The sequence below is a fragment of the Phoenix dactylifera genome, chromosome 9 (assembly GCF_009389715.1).
Source record: "Phoenix dactylifera cultivar Barhee BC4 chromosome 9, palm_55x_up_171113_PBpolish2nd_filt_p, whole genome shotgun sequence".
Classification (NCBI taxonomy): Eukaryota; Viridiplantae; Streptophyta; class Magnoliopsida; order Arecales; family Arecaceae; genus Phoenix; species Phoenix dactylifera.
The window spans coordinates 20,410,153-20,424,476 of NC_052400.1; the positions used below are offsets into that span (position 1 = coordinate 20,410,153).

The 14,324-nt window shown below is 37.8% G+C and overlaps 1 protein-coding gene and 1 pseudogene across 2 annotated transcripts; both read left to right on the forward strand.

Moving 5' to 3' along the window:
- Positions 1-1,059: 1,059 nt before the first annotated feature.
- On the forward strand, positions 1,060-7,954 carry LOC103709556 (glycylpeptide N-tetradecanoyltransferase 1-like). Of its 2 annotated transcripts, none has more exons than XM_026805607.2 (4): positions 1,060-2,566; positions 5,347-5,416; positions 5,530-6,123; positions 6,523-7,954. In XM_026805607.2, the coding sequence occupies exon 1, from the start codon at positions 1,230-1,232 to the stop codon at positions 2,514-2,516; it is 1,287 nt and encodes a 428-aa protein (XP_026661408.1). In that variant the 5' UTR covers positions 1,060-1,229; the 3' UTR covers positions 2,517-2,566; positions 5,347-5,416; positions 5,530-6,123; positions 6,523-7,954. The 2 variants fall into 2 exon arrangements, with proteins under 2 accessions (XP_026661408.1, XP_026661409.1); XM_026805608.2 differs by having other exon boundaries at positions 5,347-5,392.
- LOC103709620 lies at positions 5,713-7,998 on the forward strand (annotated as a pseudogene).
- Positions 7,999-14,324: the final 6,326 nt, after the last annotated feature.

Here is a 14,324-nt window from a genome sequence, read left to right on the forward strand (position 1 = left end):
TTCAGGATTTTGATCCTGGAACAATTTTACTTCTCTCCATCTGATTTTTATATTATTGTTTAAAAATTTGATAGATACATATGTATGTATCTGTGTTTTCATTTATTTATATATTTTTATATTTATATAAAAGTATATATATTTTTAGTTTTTATTTTTTATATAATTTATGTAATGAAATGGTATGTGGCGGTGATTATGGCACTAATGGTAGATATAGTGATGGTGATGGTGGTGCTGATAGTGGTTGAATTCATACTAGCTTGGACGGAGAAATGAGTCGAGCAAACAAGCGAAATTTCTTTGGAAAGAAAAAAATTGAAGAAATCTTTGATAGTATCTTAGAATCCGAAAGTATGACATTCGAATTTTTTTGATTAAGAGCATTATCTTGCCAAGCAATGCATTATCAAAGAAATCATTTCTTTGGATTTTTTCCCAAAATTTCAACACAATGTATTATTATAATCAAATAAATGAATTCATCTCTTTTTTTTTTTAGGATATTGAATGTATGCCCTAAATCCATGGAAGAATCTGTCGATCGAAGATTCTAGAAAAAAAATGGTGCAGATTATTAGTTTTGCAGCAGCTTTATTGATAAAAAAACCCGATGACCATATGATGGAACTGAAAATGGGTAATGGTACAAAGTTTTCATCAGAAAAACACTTTTAAGATTGTCGATGGAACTTCTATTGTGGCCTCAGCTGAATACCCACAAATTGCATTGAATGAGCAGGATAAGGTTACCTTTTTTTTTTATAACAAAACAGTATATGTGGGCTATCTATTCTTCTTCTCATGATCCCAACCAAATGCAGGATTAAGGTGTAGAAATGATCGGCACCAAACCATGACATGCTTGATCTGACTTGTGCAACCTTTTTATAATCATCACTAGTTTAGGTTGAACTTGTCCATAAAGAGAAATACTAGTTGAGAAAAAGACAAAGCACTGAATCATCAATTTGGCAACCTCATTATCGGTCGAATTTGTTCTCGTCGAGTTCGGCCCATGACTGGTAGTAAATATAACATTGGCTGAGCCCGGCCCAGCCGTCGCCCGCCCGCAGGCTGCATCACCTTACCGAGGACCAGAGGCTCGCTTTCCCCGACGCGAATCGATCATTGGTTAACAAACAAGCCCTCGAATACGAGAGCCGCCGTCTTCTTCCGTCGTCAATTGCGAGGGGGGAATCTAGGGTTTCCAAGCCTGTCTGCGTTGAATGGCGCCTAGCTCCTCCAATGGCAACGAAAACCCTAATCCTAACCCGATTCCCGACGGCGAGGGCTTCTCAGTGGATGCCGTTGCTCGTAGAATCCAAGAATCCCTCGCCCTGCCGAAGCGGCACCGCTTCTGGGAGACCCAGCCCGTGGGGCAGTTCAAGGACCTGGGCGACGCCTCCCTTCCGGAGGGCCCAATCGAGCCCCCTTCTCCTCTCTCCGCCGTCCGCCCGGACCCTTACAACCTCCCTGCTCCGTATGAGTGGTCCATCGTCGACGTCGACGATGCAGTCGCCTGCGACGAGGTCTACCACCTCCTCGCCCTTAACTACGTCGAGGACGACGACAACCTCTTCCGCTTCAACTACTCCCAGCCCTTCCTCCGCTGGGCCCTCCGGCCCCCCGGCTTCTTCAAAGCCTGGCACATCGGCGTCCGTGTCAAGGCCTCGAAGAAGCTCGTCGCCTTCATCACCGCCGTCCCCGCGAGGATTCGCGTCCGCGACGCCGTCGTCGGGATGGCCGAGGTCAATTTCCTCTGCGTCCACAAGAAGCTTCGCTCGAAACGGCTGGCGCCGGTCCTCATCAAGGAGGTAACCCGCCGGGTGCATCTGCAGAACACCTGGCAGGCGGCGTATACCGCTGGTGTGGTCATCCCGACACCGGTCGCGACGTGCCAGTACTGGCACCGCTCGCTGAACCCCAAGAAGCTCATCGACGTGGGGTTCTCCCGGGTCGGGGACCGGATGACCATGAGCCGGACCATCCGGCTCTACAAACTTCCGGAGTCCCCGGCTACACCAGGGCTCCGGAAGATGGAGCTCCACGATGTGGCCGCGGTCACCCGGCTGCTGAGGAAGTATCTCGGTCGGTTCGTCGCCGCCCCCGACTTCGATGAGAATGACGTGGAGCATTGGCTTCTCCCGAGGGAGGATGTGGTGGAGTCCTATCTGGTGGAGTGCCCCGAGACGCATGAGGTCACCGATTTCTTCAGCTTCTATTCACTGCCATCCTCAATCCTTTCCAACCAGAATTACTCGGTCTTGAAGGCTGCCTACTCATTCTATAATGTGGCCACGAGGACGCCATGGGTGCAGCTGATGAATGATGCGCTGATTGTGGCAAAACAGAAGGATTATGATGTGTTCAATGCATTGGATGTAATGGAGAACGAGACTTTCCTCAAGGAGCTCAAGTTTGGGCCTGGGGATGGGCAGCTCCACTACTATCTTTATAATTATAGGATTAGGGAGCCGCTGAAACCTTCTGAACTCGGGCTTGTGCTCTTGTAGCTTCTTGTTTGCTTTATGATTTTGAGGGCGCGGACGGGTTAAACATTTTTGTACGTCTCTCTTTGCTGCACTTTGCTGTGTTGTTGCTGTTTTATAAGTATCTATGGTAACTTTGAATCTTCAGTTGTCTTGGAAATCAAGAGGCCTGTGCATGGGGCCTTTTTTCATTCATACCACATGTTTGCAGAATTTTTAGTATGGCAAAGGCTGCGTTTGTGTTGGTAAATGATGTTTCTGTTCTCACACCTCCTTGCTTGAAGTGTATGATGATTCTTAAAATTCCTTATTTTAAAATTTGATTTTCAATTTTGTTGCTTATGTGCTTGTTAGTTCTCTGCTGATATTTGTCTGTGGTGCAAGAAACTTCATCTCTGATTATCTGCTTGGGGTTTGCTAGTTATAAAATTATATGTTTTTAGTCTATCGTGGAGGGTTTTATACTGTCGCAGGTACGGGATGCTCTAGTGTGCTGTTATTAATATTATTACTGTACTTGATGCTGCAGCTTCCAGGATGACCATTCTCTTAAGTTGATGGTAATACTGATCCCCTGTTTGCATTTTTATGCAAATGAAACAGCCAAATTTGAAGTGATAATTTTTACATACAAAAATTTGCATTCTCCTGTCACACTATTTCAGTTATCACTTAAATTTACTAACAAGACTTGAATAACAATGAATACTTGAAAACATGCTTGTATTGTTTTGATGAATAATTGAATACTTGGTAAAAGGTTGTGCATGGGAAACGGCATCTAATAGTAGGCTCTGAGGATATAATTTTTGATAGGATTTTTTGCATATATATATATATATATATATATATATATATATATATATATATATATATATATATATATATATATATATATACCTTTAAATATGGCTTATTGTATATTTATCCTCCAAAAAGGACTGTTTACATATATACCCCTCAAGTTATCTTCTTTTTGCAATGATGCCTCGCCTTGTAGATTTTTTTACTGATGGTGCTAATAAGTTGTCCTTTTGCATCAATAATCCTAACAAATATTTAACATTTGATCTATATTGTAAAGAGTTGTATTTCTGTTCATGTCTTTCAGGGATACTAATGCAAAATGGTAATCAAGTCATTCTACATTTAAAATAATTATACTAATATCATTAGACAAAAATAGGGATTTCATTTGATGAAAATGTCTGCAAATAGTGATTCCGAAGGTTAAATATGCATTAAGCCATAGTTTCAAAGGTATATATGTAAAAAAATCTTTGGATGTTAATTTCATCAGGAGGTTTCTTTTTTAATTCCTTATGAAAATATGCTCTCTGAGAATGCTCATTTCATAAGCAACCTCAACATGTGCAAGGAGAGACCCAAGCTCCAGCAGTTTTAATGGGACCATTTACTACTATCCAATTATGAAAAGCCTGCTCTTCAAAGTCAGCCTCTAGGGTCCACCAGTGTTTGAAGAGGAAGTAGCCAGATTTTTGAAAAGAAGTGTGTTAATTAGGGTCAACGGGTACATAATCAGACCAGCCATTATCAAAGGCTTTCTGTACTGAAGTGGGAAAGAGTGCTTCCCGTTATAATGAAATTAGCAATCTGTCTAATCTTTTCATTGAGGGGTTATCTCTCTGATTACTCCATGTAAATCTCTACCATTCAAATTAAGAATATCTACTTTTTGAGGGTGAGGGATGGGAGACTCATCCGCACTATAATTACCTAGGCCTGCTTTTTGAAGATGCACCACCCAAGACTTGAACCCAGATCCTTTGGCTGGTAAGCAAAGGGGCAACCCCCAACTCACTAGTAGATATTATACTCTTGATGCACCAAAAAAGATGTTATATAAATTCCTTGTTATAAAGATGTAAAATTTGTATCGAAATTCAAGCTTATGAGGTTGCTTTAGTTTGTAGGAAATTAATCAAACATATGATCTACATTAGGAATCATACTAAAGCTCTGTACAGCACATGGTAACTAAGCTATAGGCTTTTGATGACTTGTTAAACTAGGGAGAGTCGTTTGTATGGAAAAACGTCATACATTATTTTGCACAATAGATCAATTAATAGCCAACTGTGGTATGTCGTCGTCACTTCTAATGTAGAACAATAATGTTCATGGTTTAGTTTGATTTGATAGATAGGTTCCAATGCCTTGATGTCTTTGGGATGCAGATTACCTTTCAACTTCTGAAGAACCACCCTAAAAATTTTGAAGCTGCTGCTGCTTTTCTACAGGTTCTTCTTGCCCTGCAGTGCTATTGATATCTTAATTCTCATGTCTCAAGCCTTCTTCTAGCTTATTCATTTGCCACTGTGTAAGATTACCCAACAGTTTCTATGGCCGGTTGCCTTCTCATTCCTCATCACCCAATTGGTTAATCTTACTTCAATTCCATATGCATTGCAATTTCCTGATACTAGTTTGTTCACAGTGCTAGTGCTCATGCTTCTTTTTGTCAAACACATTAGCTGTCATAAGGACCACTTAGGAATTATAATGTTGACCTGTCTAGTGTTGATACACTGAGACAGAAATGTGACTCTCGTTTCATTTCCTTCTGCTCTTTCCCTTTCTCCTCTTCTTCTACACTCTCATTCATCACTTTTACAACACCTCTGCTTTTTGTTTATTACTTTGTTGAACTTTTGACTTAGTTTGTATGTAATATGATATAGGATAATCTTATCAACTATTTTTTGGTTGTACTTGTGCATGTAAACTCTTAATTGTAATTATATCTATGGCATTGCTGAAAAATTATGCCTATGTGATAGCTGGTATGATGTTTGTTACAATGTTTAATCATTAGTTTTTATCTTGTTTGCAGAAATGGCAGGACTGGCACTGGAAGGATCACAATTCGATGCTGTTTGGTATGATGCCAAGATAAATGAATTGTAATATGTTCTTTTTCTCCCTTTTATTTTGTTAGATTGACCTTCCCTTTGATGCATGCCTTTGTATATATGTCATTATTCACACTGTTTGGCTTTTTCGGCTTTTTTTATAGGTATAGGACGGCCAGGATTTCTTTACATCGTGCAATGAAGTTCAGAAAGTTTTGACTCCATGGATCTCCAAGTGGACCTTCATAGGGGCATCTATGCCTATGGTAGTCAAAGATATTACTTTGTTGTTCCTTAATCGTGTCAACATGTTATATGCAGTGAGAGGACTGATTCATATATGGTAAGGATTTGTGAAATCCTTTGCAATTCAGCAAAGCAGAATTGTTCCCTTCTGCAATGGACTTGTTATCCAGCAAGCTCAGTCTGGAACTGGAAAAGTGCAACTCTTCATTCTGGTGTCCTGCAGTGGATTGATTGTATGCCAGGCCTTGGTTCTAGCTCCAACTCAGGAGCTAGCACAGCAAATTGAGAGACCATGAGAGCATTTGGAGACTACCTGGGTGTCAGATTTCATACTTGTGTTGCGTAATAGAGTTCATGAGGATCAGAGAATTCTTCAAAGTGGTATTCATATAGTTGTTGGCACACCAGGTCTTGTACATGAGATGCTCTGGAGGCAGTCCCTCCATCCCGACTACATCAAGATGTTATTACTTTAGGCAGATGAAATGCTTTCATGTGGTTTCAAAGACCAGGTATATTCTTCAGTCCCTTGGTCATTTCTTTGTGATTGTCAAAAAGGTCTCATCTTTATTAGGAAAAGCTGTTTAAGTTGTTGATAGATTGCATAATTTATACTGTTATTATGTTGATTTAATTGTATATTGTTGACAAAGTGCTAGTTAGAACAAGACTTTAAAGGGAGCTAGTTAGGACAAGATAGATGTAGATGAATCTCTCTTCAAAGTAGGCATAAAGTTTAATCACAATGAGTTGGAGAGCTCCATTTGAAGTTCAGACATTCTCTGGCCGAATTAGATTGTAGATGCATCTAGATGCATCTAGGGATCATCTGATTGCCTGGCCATTATATTTTAGGTTATTTATCCAACTGCAAGATCCTTTCTACACATCATCCTTGTTTGCTGTTGCAGGTCACAGTCTATCTTCTAAGGCGATAAAAGCATCTGCTGCAGAACTAGTTGCTGCCTCCTTCTCCTTCTTCAAAATGGTCTTGCTAAGGCCCCAGATATGTTGCACCTTACGTCGGGACACTCAATCCATACAGTGGCTGTGTCTAGGGATTTTTTTTCTTTAAAAAAAAAAAAGAGGAAAACTAAGCAAGCATATTTATCTAAAAATAGACATGATAATATGAAAATTTTGTATATGCTACCACAGTAGTTTGCACATTATTGATCACTTTTCATGGTTCATTTGTACCATTCAGCTTGATAATAGGATTTGTTTTCTTTGTTTACTTTTTTCTTCACTTCTAGTTTGACACACCATAGGCTTCCTGTGAATATGCATGTCTATACGAGCGAACAATGTCCCAAACGTTTGGAACAAGTTCCTGTTTCTGAATATCAGTGCTTCTTTGGCCGTTTCTGTATTTTTAAAGAAATTCTGAATTAGGAATTGTTAATAATACTCGTTTATTTTCTGTGGCTTGTTCTCCATATACCTTTTAACTTGTGAGTATATGTTGTCAATGAATTTTTAACCATATCACATCCACGTATGGTTAGTTTTGTACTGCAGATGCCTTCTTGTTTTTAAACTTTGTCTCCTGATACAGTTCTTATATTTGATGCTAATAAAGGAGCTTCATGTACGTACTTGCATTCTAACAATCTATTTTCATTTCAAATCCATGACACTTTCCAGCATCTTCCTTCGGAGATTCAGGTCGGAGTCTTCTCTGCCACAATGCCTCCTGAGGCTCTCGAGATTATACGCAAGTTCATGAACAAACCTGCGAGGATACTTGTGAAGCAAGAGGAACTTATCCTGGGCTGGAGGGTATCAAGCAGTTTTATGATGATGTTGAAAAGGAAGATTATAAGCTGGACACTCTGATCTTTATGAGACCTTGGCCATCACAGAGTGCGTTCTTCATCAATACCTGATGTAGGATGGACTGGCTTATAGAAAGATGAGGAGCAAGGATCACATGGTTTCAGCCACCTGCGGAGACATGGACCAAACATGAGTTACATTATAATGTGGGAATTCCAATTTGAGCCCTCCCATGTTCTCACCACCACTGACCTCCTTGCTCGTCGGATCAATGTACAGCAGGTCTCACTGGCATGGTTTATGATCTGCTGACCTGGCCTGAAAACTCATTTGCGATGACTTAGGGTTTGCTACCTGATATCCAGGAGTTCTACAATGTTAAGCTGATGGAAGAGCTGCCCTACAACATTGCAGATCTCATCGGTTTACTTCATTTCTGGTAACATTACAATAGATGCGATAGATATGAGTTTCTTGTTGGTGCTTGGCCTTGTTTATTATTTTTAATGTTGGGATGGTTCATTGTCATGATGATTCCACTTTTTACTTTCTTGCTTGTTTTAATGGCAATACTTGATTAACGGATTTAGTTTACATTGTTTACGGAATTGGAGCCTGTTTTAGATCCTATAGCAACCTGATCAAAATGTTCTCATATTTATAGAAGTGTAAAACTGATGTGTTTTTAAGATTCAGTGGTGTGAATATAGGATGCTACATATAGTGAAATCAACTCTATACCATGTGCTTCATTCATATTTTGCTAAGCTGCTGTAACTTTTCCGACACGAACAATTGAGCTGTTTAATGTGGCGTGAACTTGAAGTGGTTGGATAGTACTATGATGCAATCAGCTAAGATCTCTGCTCTATGTCATATAGTTATGTATGTATATACAAGCATTGCCAAACTGATTCTTAACTTTGCTCTGTAACTTGTTTATTCCAATATCCTTACAAAGTACATTATAAGTCCATGATTATTGTGTTTGCTCAAGTAGGTATAAGCTTTCTGTTTTCTTTTCTCGAATTACCAGTAATCCAAGCCATCTCCCGTGCCAAAGACTCTTTAGATCTTAATGGCTTCTATGATTTTTTTTTTTGGTACTACAGATGTCTAATATTTTCTGTAAATGCATCGCCATAATTATGTTGGATTTTGCAATGCAATTTAAACACAATGCTTAATGATCCTTTGCATCAACATAGGCCTACAAGTGATTCATTGCAAAAATCTACTTAGCTTAAAGATCCTGTTTTATATAACTTAAGTCTGTAAATTATTAGTTATAAAAATTGTTTCCGGGTAGGTTGTTGGGTAAACATAGCAGCATCCTATTTATTAACTTAAACAAAATGATTTATCAAGGTTTTCATAGGTTGAGCTCTTACATGATAACTGTATCCAGAGGTTCCAGTTCTTCCTTCTTATTAAGAGGCAGATGACTAAGGACGTCACTACAAAGCAGCCACTCTTGATGATGGCATGTTTTCTGAGGACAGTTTGCTTAGAGAACAAGATGTGCTATTTCTTGATGTTTGTAATCTTCAATTGGATGCAAGTCTTTCTATGCCCTAATCCACATTCCTTTTATCAAGCATGTGCTGTGTATGATCCACTCGTTATCAAATTTTATTAAATCCCGTTTCTTATGCTGAAACCATTCATCTCCTCTGCACCATCATTATAAATTAGTTCCAAATCTCCTTTAGAGCTCATCTTGGATGTTACTTTTTCATGCCAAGACGAACTTTCATGATTCAATAACAACTCGGTTGGGTTGCACAAAGATGAAGGAGAAAAGTGTGATCAATAAAATGATAAAAAATATCTCATATTTAGTTAGAGTTTTTAAAAAAAATAAATAGGAAAGTAGTTTTTTTCATAGCAATAAGATTCTCATATTTCATAGAAAAAAAATCATATGAGATATAGAAAAGTTCAATTTCCACCGGTTAGAATTGGAGTTTTTTTTTTTTCAAAAGCGCTTTCAAGTTTTTAGATAGAATGAGATAAAATCTTTTTTTTTATTAAGGATATAACAAGTATTTTATACAACTTTCTTAGAAAAGTAAGTAGATGTTTAGCCAAACATAGTTATTTTAAAATGTGCTACTTTCATGTGGTCAATCATGTTAGCAATATATCACCTAAATAAACAAATAAATCTATAAATGCAATTAACAGAAACTTTTAAAAGGAATTATATATATATATATATATATATATATATATATATATATATATCATTCGGCATCCAAATAATTCTATTTTAACGTAAAATAAATCTATTCTAGCACAAAATAAATATATTCATTTAATGAATTTATATCATAGAATTTCAAATCCTATATCTACTAATATTAAATTAAAAATAAAGATAGAAGAAAGTAATCTGATTAAAGGTAGGTCGAAGCGCGTAAACGTTGTCTCAAAGAAGAGTTGCCCCCACGTACGGATCTTCCGATAATTCTCCTCTGAGATACGACGATCCTACAATTTCTTCGGACGTCTCGAAAGAAGTCAAAATGAACCTGATCGGATTTGTAGATCCAATGAAGAACGAAAGAAAAAAGATAAAATAAAATATAAAAGTGCAAGAATAAAAATCATAAGTGGCTAGGAGAAGAAAGAATTTTTCTTCAGAATTTTTTCAATATTTTTCTCTAATTTTTTGTGTCTAGAATAGGATGAAATAGGGGATTTTTATTGGGGTATTTGATCTGGGCATTTTGGTCATTTTGCAGACACGTCCGCAGTAATTCCTCTGCTAGTGAAACGCCAACGCTGAATTCAAATGCACGTGGCCCGATTTCAAATGCGAAATTAAAAGGGAGCTAGCACGCGTCCGTGGAACGCAGACCCGGCCAACCCAACTTTAATTCCAAAAGAAACACAGCGGGCGTCAACAAGCGCCCCTGGCAATTGCGCACGCGGCCCGAGAATGGCCGCGTGCGTATTTATTTTTTTTCCAACAATCCTCCACAAAAATTAAATAATTTTAAAATCAAAATAAAATGCTGAATATCTTATATTATGTAATAGGTGTAGGTACCTTTCGGTTTGAACCTTCACTTAGTGACAATTGGTTACATCTGTGGAGCCAATGTGGTCTTAACCTTGAACCTCGGCTCATGGCTCAGAATAAATCAACAGCACGCATCATATAGCCCAATCTGGGTCCTAAGCGGGTTGCGCTAATATGGCAATGTGCAGGTATCTATCATGCGCTTTTTAGAGAATCGCCCATTTTTCATTCGCGGCCTCACGACTGCACATATAGATGAGTCCTAATAAGGAGGCTAGCAAAGAAGCTCCTGCCTCTTGGGTCTCGAACTCATTAAGAGTTATGCAAACAAACTCATCATACCGCTTGCTTTTATGAGCACTAGCGCCATAAGGATGAAGAAAACATAAAACAGTGCTCCTCTTAGTCACACTCCGGTTTGTTTCTACCCACTGAACCTTTTAAGGTTGAGTTCTTACCATGGTGATCTATCTTTATAGGCTAAGCCCCATCCTCCTCGACGACTCTAGAACTACTGTTCTAGACAAATCTTTTGTAAGCTGATTAGCCAAATTATTTTTTGATTTTACAAAATTTAAAACAATAACGTTATTTTTCAATTTGTATTTTAATGATTTATGACGCACTTTTAAGTGCCTGTTCATTTTTTACATTGGCATTTTCTTGGTTGCACCTATCTATTGCAGATTTACAGTCACAATGTAAGGAGACAGGTGGTAAAGATGATGCATCTACAGGAAGGTCTATAAGTAAATCTCTAAGCCACTCAGCCTTTGTGCTAGTGGTGTCTAAAGCTATCAGTTCAGACTCCATAGTATTCCTAAAAAATCAAGGTTTGTTTGGTGGATTTTCAAGACACAGCAGCACCTCCTAGGAGAAAGACATATCCTGTGGTGGATTTAACATCTAAGGTATTGCTGATCCAGTTGGCATCACTATAGCTTTCTAGAACAGCAGGAAACTCATTAAAGTGCAAACTATAGGACTTGGAACCCTTAAGATACCTAAGGATCCTCTCTAATACTGCCCAGTAATCTCTATTTGGATTAACAGTATATCTACTAAGTTTATTTACAGCATATGCTATGTCTAGCCTGATGTAGTTTGCTAGGAATCGTAGTAAGCCTATGATTTGAGCATATAGGTTTTGAAGGATAGGAATTCCTAAGCTCTTCTTAAGATGTGTAGAGGGATCAAAGAAAGTAGAGATAGGCTGACAATCGAAATAATTAAATTTATTGAGTATCTTGTCAACATAATGACTTTGGGATAACTCAATTCTATTTGCACTTCTAATTATTTTAGTATTTAAAATTAAGTCAGCTTGTCCCAAGTCTTTCATATCAAACTTATAACTTAAGAATTGTTTTACTTCGTCAACTATCTGAAGATTTGTCCCAAATATCAGTATATCATCAATATAAAGGCACAAGATTACAAATTTGTATCCAACTCTCTTATGATATACACATTCGTCTATGCTATTGATTTCAAATCCAAATATTATCATGGTTTCATCAAATTTCAAGTGTCATTGCTTAGGTGCTTGTTTAAGACCATAGAGAGATCTAACTAGTCTGGAAACTTTATTTTCTTGGCCTGAAATTATAAATTCCTCTGGCTGGTCCATATAGATTTCTTTATTTAAGTCTCCATTTAGAAAAGCTGTCTTGACATCCATCTGATGAATTATTAATCTATGGATGGAGGCTAATGCTATAAGAATCCTAATAGTTGTAATCCTAGCTACAGGTGCAAAGACATCAAAGAAATCTACCCCAAATCTCTAAGTAAAACCCTTGGCAACTAATATAGCCTTAAATTTATCTACAGAGCCATCAGGCCTAAGTTTTTTCTTAAAAATCCATTTGCACCCTATAGTTTTACAGCCAGGAGGAAGATCAGTCAATTTCCAAGTATGATTTTGGATAATTAACTGCATCTCATTGTCCACAGCTTCTCTCCAAAAAGGTGAATCCAAGGATTTCATTGCGTCCTCAAAAGTAGTTAGAGAGTTTTGTATAAGAAAGGTATAGAAGTCATCTCCAAATATTTTCTCTATCCTAGGTTCTGTTTCTACTTCTATTTCACTTGTCCTTATTCTACTAGAGCTACTAGCTATACCACTATCTACTCTAGTCCTAAGTGGAAAGGTGTCTTCAAAATATATTGCATCTCTGGCTTCTATGATGGTGTTGTTACTAATATCATTTTCTTCTGAATTAATCACCAGAAATCTATTGGCATTACTATTGGATGTATATCTTATGAATATCGCATCCACTGTTTTAGGTTATATATTTTTTTTAAAATCAGATATTTTTACTTTTTCCAAGCACCCCCACACTTTCAAATAGCTAAGATTGGGTTTTCTATGTTTCCAAACTTTATATGAGGTTAGATCATTATTTTTAGAGGGAATCCTATTAAGGATATAACAGGCTGAAACTGGAGCTTTCCCCCACAAATTCTCTAGTACTCCTGAGCTTACAAGCATGGAGTTAACCATATTCATTAAAGTCCTATTCTTCCTTTCTGCTACTCTATTGGATTGGGAAGAATAGGGTGCAGTCACTTCATGAATGATTCCATGATCTTCACAAAATTGAGTTATATCATTAGATGTATATTCACCTTTCCGATCTGATCTAAGGATTTTAATTTTCTTTTTCTGTTGGTTCTCATCTTCGATATTAAAAATCTTAAATTTGCTGAGCACCTCATCCTTGGTTTTAATTAGGTAGATGTAACAAAACTTGGATAGATCATCTATGAAGGTCACAAAGTATCTGTTACCTCCCCTAGAAGTACTACCTGAGCCACAAATATCACTATGGATCAACTATAATAGATCTGAATCCCTATTAACATATTTGAAAGGTTTCCTAGGGAGTTTGGCTTCTATACAAATTTGACATTTCTCATGGTTCTTAAGATTACTTTTTGGTATTAGATTTAGGTTCATAAATTGCTTAATTGAATTATAATTTACATGACCTAATCTACCATGCCAAATAGAAGGAGGTTCTATATTCATAATCAAAGGATTTTCATTTATTGAAGGAGCTATTACATTCAACTTAAACAATCATTTACTTAGGAACCCTTTTCCAATAAACATTATACCATGAGAAATTACAACTTTATTGGACTCCAAAACAAGACGATAGCCTTGCTGGACAAGCAAGAAACTACTAATAAGGTTTCTCCTAACAACTGAAACATGTTAAACGTCGTGCAGGAACAGGACTTTTTCAGAGATAAGCTTTAAGTCCACACATCTCACTCCTAGCACACGCGCTTCCGAGCTTTTGCCATGATCACAGCTCCTCCACTTGAGACCTGGTAAGAAGAAAACTAGGAGCGATACGAACAAATATAAATACCAGCTCCGGTATCAATCCCCCAATCAAGTGCTTGTAAAGTCATGTTAACTTCAGGAGTGAAGGAAACAGACCTAAAAGCTATCTCAGAGGAGCCAACGCCAGAAGTCACCATGTTGACTTGAGCACTAGTTGTGTGTGGACCTTTCTTCTTGGATTGAAGAGGTGAAGTCTTCTTATAGAAGCACTGGGGAGACAAATGGTTCGTCCGACCACACACATAACAGAAACGAGCACCACCTTCCTCTTTCTTCTTCTTCTGCTTCTGGGATTAAATAGGTTTTCCATTGTTGTGGTGGTTAGGATGTCCAGGGTTGTAGGGTTTCTTTTTGAAATTCTTACAGAATGATCGGTTCTGATTTTTCTTAGGAGGGGCTTCTACATTATATGCATTATTCTTGTGTCCAGTAGAGGTTTTACTCCTGAGCCTATGCCGTTCTTCAATTCTAATGGAGTTTAAAACTTGGGTTAGGGTGAAACCTCCTTGAGTATGGCTCAGAGTCTTAGCAAAATCAGACCAAGA

Excerpts from the sequence above, each read along its gene's own strand:
- LOC103709556 (XM_026805607.2), top strand. The coding sequence starts at position 1,230 with ATGGCGCCTAGCTCCTCCAATGGCAACGAAAACCCTAATCCTAACCCG.